This window comes from Geospiza fortis, unplaced genomic scaffold (genome assembly GCF_000277835.1).
Source record: "Geospiza fortis unplaced genomic scaffold, GeoFor_1.0 scaffold229, whole genome shotgun sequence".
NCBI lineage: Eukaryota > Metazoa > Chordata > Aves > Passeriformes > Thraupidae > Geospiza > Geospiza fortis.
In genome coordinates this window covers 3,169,871-3,175,583 of record NW_005054357.1, presented here as the reverse complement: position 1 = coordinate 3,175,583, position 5,713 = coordinate 3,169,871, and the positions used below count along the sequence as shown (strand labels likewise).

Sequence of the window (5,713 nt, the reverse complement as noted above, 5' to 3'; positions counted from 1 at the left end):
GGAAAGAGAAAAAGAGCTGAAAAGTCACTGTGAAAGTAAAACTGTGCCACAGGAGAGAGTTTAACAAAAGAGATGAATGAAAGAAGGAAATAGCACTTCAAAATAAAGATACTGAGAAAATGGCAGTTGCAAAAAGCAAAGCCAAGAAAAATGCAGTGAAATATTGAAGGTCTAGCTAGCAGTTACATGCTGCTTCCTGTTAGTTTTATCAATTTTATATATACGTGTATGGAGGGCTGTAGGAATTGTTCTGACTTGCTTTGACATTCCTGGTCTCAACATGCCAAAATATCACAATCACAGCCCGCACAGTTCAGGCTGAAGGTGTACAAATTCATACATTTTTCAAGTGAAAGAGGGATATCTGGTCTTAATTCATACATTGAAATGGATCTTCTATTTAGAAATGCATTCCATTCCTTCAAAGCATGGTATTTTTAAAATATTTTCCTGATAAAGTGTATTTCTAGAACTTTCCCTGATGACTTTACTCATTCCTCAAATGAAAACAGGTGAAGGGAGCACAGACAGCATCAGTCCAGTTTTATATATCTATTTTTATCTGAAGCTATTGTTTTGCCATACTTAGAGTGTTCAGTAAGTGAACTGAATGTTCACTTCACAAATGTGGTTTCTGGGATTTGCAGCTGTCCATTGTTTCATCTGCAGTTTGTATTTCTTCTTCTCTGTCTCTGGGTCTGTTGTGGTTACCAAGTATTGAAGGCTGTCACTTGGAAAACAAGCAGGTAGCTTACCAGAAAGAACTCCTCAATAAAGCCTGTACTGGGCCAGAGCCTGCCAAACTGGTTTTATTGGAACAATTGCTTTGTCCCAGAACATTTCATTAGCTGAATCTCTAAAACTGTGCTCCTTAGTTTTCCTTGTGCATGGTGTCCTGACTGTTTCATGTTCAGGTACCAAACCAGCCTAATTTCACATTTACAGGTGAATGGTTGTGATGAAGTTTTGAATGCTGTCAGTTTCATGGACAAATATTTCATTTTGACTAAAAGGTGTTCCTCCCAGAGCACAGCAGGGGGCTTTAATAGTGATTTGTTTCAGGTTCAGAAGTGGATCCTCTTGTGCTTAATAACATTTAACTGGAATGCAGAGACTCTGTCAGGTGTTGATGGAGTTTTCTGTAAAGGCATGGCCCTGGTATATCTTTATTTGTTTTTTTTCTGAAGTTATATGAGTACATGCAACAATGTATAGTGGAGATAATGTATATATATTATTAATCACAAACCTGGAAATTTATCTGTCAGAGATATAAGTCAGATGATAATTTCTTTAGTTTGTCAACAAAAAAAAAAAAGTTAATTTCACATACCAGCCTTCTAGGGAGTTCCCAAATGGATCTGGAAAAGAGAACTGATTTTGTGGAAGACAAAATTAAGAGTGTGGTATCTGAAGAAGATACAAGCATGGCATTAAAAAGAACTAGTTTCCACAAAACTGATGGCTTGTTTTACTTTTCCAATACCACTAAAATCATCAGATTGGGTTACCAGATAGGAATTGTACAAGGCTTAAATACGTTGGTTTTAATGCTCACTGTGTAAATGCTGAGGCTTTACCTAATTCACATGTGACAATACTTCCCAAGAGAAAAATAGCAGTTAATATTTTGCCATTTTTAACTGAATACTAGATAGGGGAAATTGGCAGTTGCTAAATTTCTCAGAATGCTTTATGCAGCATTTGGGGGTTTCATTGGCATTCTAGTATCTGTCTTTTACAGATTGTTTTAGAAGATAGCCAGGCTTCCTGCTCATAGGTCTCAGAAATACCTTTCTGATTATTATTTAAATTCTTTGACAGCTCAGAGATTTTCAGAAAGAACTTCTTTGTTTCTCAAAGAGAATGTACTTGAATTGGCAGAGTGTTTCTGCTATTCCCTTGAAATCTGTGCATCTAAAAGTAGGCACTGCCCTTTCCCTTCACCCTGGAATAGCCTGGGAGCCATTGACCTCTATATTTAACTGTGCCCTTCAGTGAGTGGTTGACTTCTTTGGATTATAGGCTTGATAATTTTACTCTCAGGCTTCATTCTGAAAAATGAAGAGCGGGGTGGGAATTTTCTTTGACCAATAAAGAAACACTCAAGTCTTCATGTTTGTACCAAATGCTCTCCTGTTTGCTGTAGTTAAAGCTTTTCATCTCAAGTACGATGAAGTGCGCCTGGATCCCAACGTGCAGAAATGGGATGTAACAGTGTTAGAGCTCAGCTACCACAAAAGACACTTGGACAGGCCAGTGTTCCTACGCTTCTGGGAAACCTTGGACAGGTATGGTTCCTGCTGGAAGTCCTTGGTCTTCATACTTGTATGCTTTTGGTGGGACTTAAAAGTTCTGGCAGCCAGGGAATTGTTTACAACTTGGATATCTGAACAATTAAATACTGCTTGTTTTGATTTTCCCTCATGATATAGTTAATAAAATGTAGTGGTATATGTTTGCAGACTGTAAGTAATCATCTCCAAAGTGTGGATTTAGAGGAAGGGTAGTTAGCATTAATCATTGCTTAGTCCCATGATTCCCCACCTTCTGACTCTGATTCTCTAGGTCAGAACCCTGCTGAAGGGGAAGTTCACTGCAATACCTTGTTCATGTTGTAGAGAAGAAATTATTATCATGAAGCAGTTGAAGAAATATTGAGGGAGGGGAGAAACCCATGCATTTCATCAATGTTTAATTTTTTCATGTTGATTCACAGTGAACTGCTTGAATAATTGAGTGAAAAAGAAAAATCCTGTGGGAATTGTCAAAATAATTCCAATCATCAAACTTTCCATGGCTTTCTATTTAAAACTCTCATGTGAACAATATATCTGAACTCCCAGAATGAGCTGGTTGTGTTTACAACAGTCTTTCAGTGTTAGAGGTCATGCAATGCCTTGGAAAGCTGAGTTTTCTTTGAGGCAGGGCTGTAGCCAGCTGTTATTTAGTAGGAGAAATCCTGCACACATTGCATCTGTTTGGCAACTTTCTAATTCCCTAAGAATTCTCTTTTAACAATGCCTGGGCATTTTATTCCTGCAAGTGAAATTCCTATACATGTCACAAGGGTAGTAATGCTGTCTTCTGTTATTTTTTTTTTCAGGTATATGGTAAAGCACAAATCTCACTTGAGATTCTAAATCCTTCAGCTGCCATTTATTTCCTGAAGTATGGATTGAAAAAAATGGAAGGGGCTCCAGTTTGGAGACCAGAGCTCGCACTATATATGTCAAGAACTTTACAAATGAGGAAGGGTCACAGTTTAAACTTTTTATAAAATCTTATTTGGATGATTCATGCTATGGCAGGTTGATACCTGTTAATCAGAAGCAAAGGGGTTTTGCTTAAAACTATTTTTTTAATGTTGTTAGCCTTCTAGTCTGCAATCCAAATTGTATATTTTGATAGCAGCAGTTTCTTCTCTGTTTTGTTAAATTAGCCACATTTTTAAAGACTGTGTTTTGTTCCCCAGTAGAGGATAGCTGGATGTCCACGGCGGGTTCCCCGTGTGCGTGTGCACGGGCGGGTGTAAATACATGTGTGCCTGTGTCTATAGATATAGTGTACAAAAAAGTTATAGACACAATGACACACACCTAGGTGTTTCCAGGCTTTCTAAACCACTTAGCTTCTGAGCTTAGTTTGGGGTTTCTTTGCTTACTGTTTCACTTACTGAAAATATTTTGTTGTGAATGATATTACATTTTAGTCAATAGGACTTGCGAACTGAGCAAAGTGAAAGTTGTTTTCGATAAATCAAAATGTCAAGCTGTATATGTATATTCTGTCAGTCTTTGTTGAAAAAGGGAAGATCAAAAATCTATTAACTCTTTTTTTGGATTTGTAATGTCCCAGTTTACTAAATCTTGAAAATTTATTATAGGCATACCTTCGAGTCATGGTAACTCTAAATTGCCATTCTCCACACACATCTCTTTCTTTAAACTGAAAGTATGCATGTGTACATTCCCATCTAGCAAATACCTTTGCATATGAATCTAAATGTTACCTAGATTAAATGATGAATAGAGGAGGAGAGAGTTGGATTCTTTTTTTTTCCTGGAACAGCCACCACAAGGAATGAATAATTTTAACTTCTTTGCATTTATACCTCTAATACGATTTTCTCGTGACAAAAGTAGCCCAGACTGTCAACAGGAGTTGTAATTTTCTGAGCTGAGTGGCTAATATGGCCTCCCAAGAGTCCTGCATTGGAATGGAAAATCAGCCTTCTCAAATTACCAAAGAACAGATTTGCTTCATCTCCAGCGTGAGGCCAGAGGATCCTGGTATTTGTACCAATTTACAGCATCTCTGTATCTATGGAATAACGTTAAGTTGATGTTGCATACCAGTGAATGTAGAGAATGATCAAATACTGTAACACCTGCATGATTTTTTTTCTGGGATAGAAAATACATGTTTATATTCCTGTTCTTGAAATTCCAAACCATGTTTTTTTAATATACTTTACATTTAAGGTTTGACAAAAATAAAATGTTCTACCTATTCTGTTTTGGTTTTTATTTGATGTTAACTTCATTTTTAGTAAAACCCAAAGTCAAATATCCATAAGAGGTTTTTAAAACTATGTCTGGCACCTGATTGTGCATATTTTTGTCAGCCATAAAAGTAGTGATGTTTATGTCATATATCCATAAGTCATATCCATAAGAGGTTTTTAAAACTGTCTTAAGTTCATGAGGACCGTGAGGTCTGACTTTTAATTGTATGTATCCATCCCTGCTTTATTGAGATTGTGTTTTCAAATGGTCTTAATGGAACTGTAAAATCCCAAACCACCAGAACAACCCTCCGTGAATCCCAGGAGTAGAAGCAGCTGACCCTGGATTTTGGGATGGATTCAGCGTGATGACTGGGAAGACTGGGCACTACAGAACTTCTGGGATGTCTCCTGTTTGTGTGGGCAGTTGGGCAGTACCCTCTTACTCTGTTTTTCCTGTACATAAGCTTAGTAGAAATGTGTCCATGTCATGCTAGAGCTGCCTGAAACATTGCGTGCTTGGTTTTAACCTGTACTGTACAGAGCAAAGCTGTAATGGCTTCTTCCAACATGGCAGCTGCTACCCCACGGTAGCAATTTACAGTTCATTTCTGCTTTAAAGAATGAGATATCATGTGTGCTTTTTTAAACTTGAGCTTTTCCAATTAGAAATGTCTTTTTTTCAGACTTAATACGTACATCATGGCCTGTGCTGTTTTAAATAGGCTTTGGCAGTCAGCTTGGAAAGTAAATTTTGGACAAGTGTGTGCTTCACATGCAGTGTGATATGCAGACCACAGAGCAGGTTTGCAATAGGCAAGGGACAGTTATCTTTTCTATATCCTGTACTTCACTGTGTTTTCAATGCAGGTGTAATTCCAGATCCAGTACTGTATGTAGGAGATGGCTTGATTTAGATGGAGATTTATGTATTTATTGGCAGTTAACGCCTCTGAAACTACTGAAGTTACATGGATATGGAATGGGCAGAAAAGCAATATCCATGAAATCTGTGTGACCTGTGTTTGTTTTTATGGGTTGAGGACAGACCTTTAACATCTTAGAATTTTGTACTGGCAAGCAGTTTGTGACCCAAGTTGTACAATATGTATTTGTGAAGGAGCTGGCACCTGATTGTGCATATTTTTGTCAGTCATAAAAGTAGTGATGTTTATAAAATGAGCCATTTTGCAATCAGATTCCTGC

The 5,713-nt window shown here is 37.5% G+C and overlaps 1 protein-coding gene across 1 annotated transcript in view; it reads left to right on the top strand.

Moving 5' to 3' along the window:
- Positions 1–4,513, top strand: part of CDC73 (cell division cycle 73) — a 101,487-nt gene extending 96,974 nt beyond the window's left edge. Inside the window, exons 16-17 of the mRNA XM_005423757.2 lie at positions 2,150–2,291; positions 3,107–4,513. Of these exons, the coding sequence (XP_005423814.1) occupies positions 2,150–2,291; positions 3,107–3,143 (179 nt within the window). The 3' untranslated portion in view covers positions 3,144–4,513. The remainder of the gene's footprint in view (positions 1–2,149; positions 2,292–3,106) is intronic.
- Positions 4,514–5,713: the final 1,200 nt, after the last annotated feature.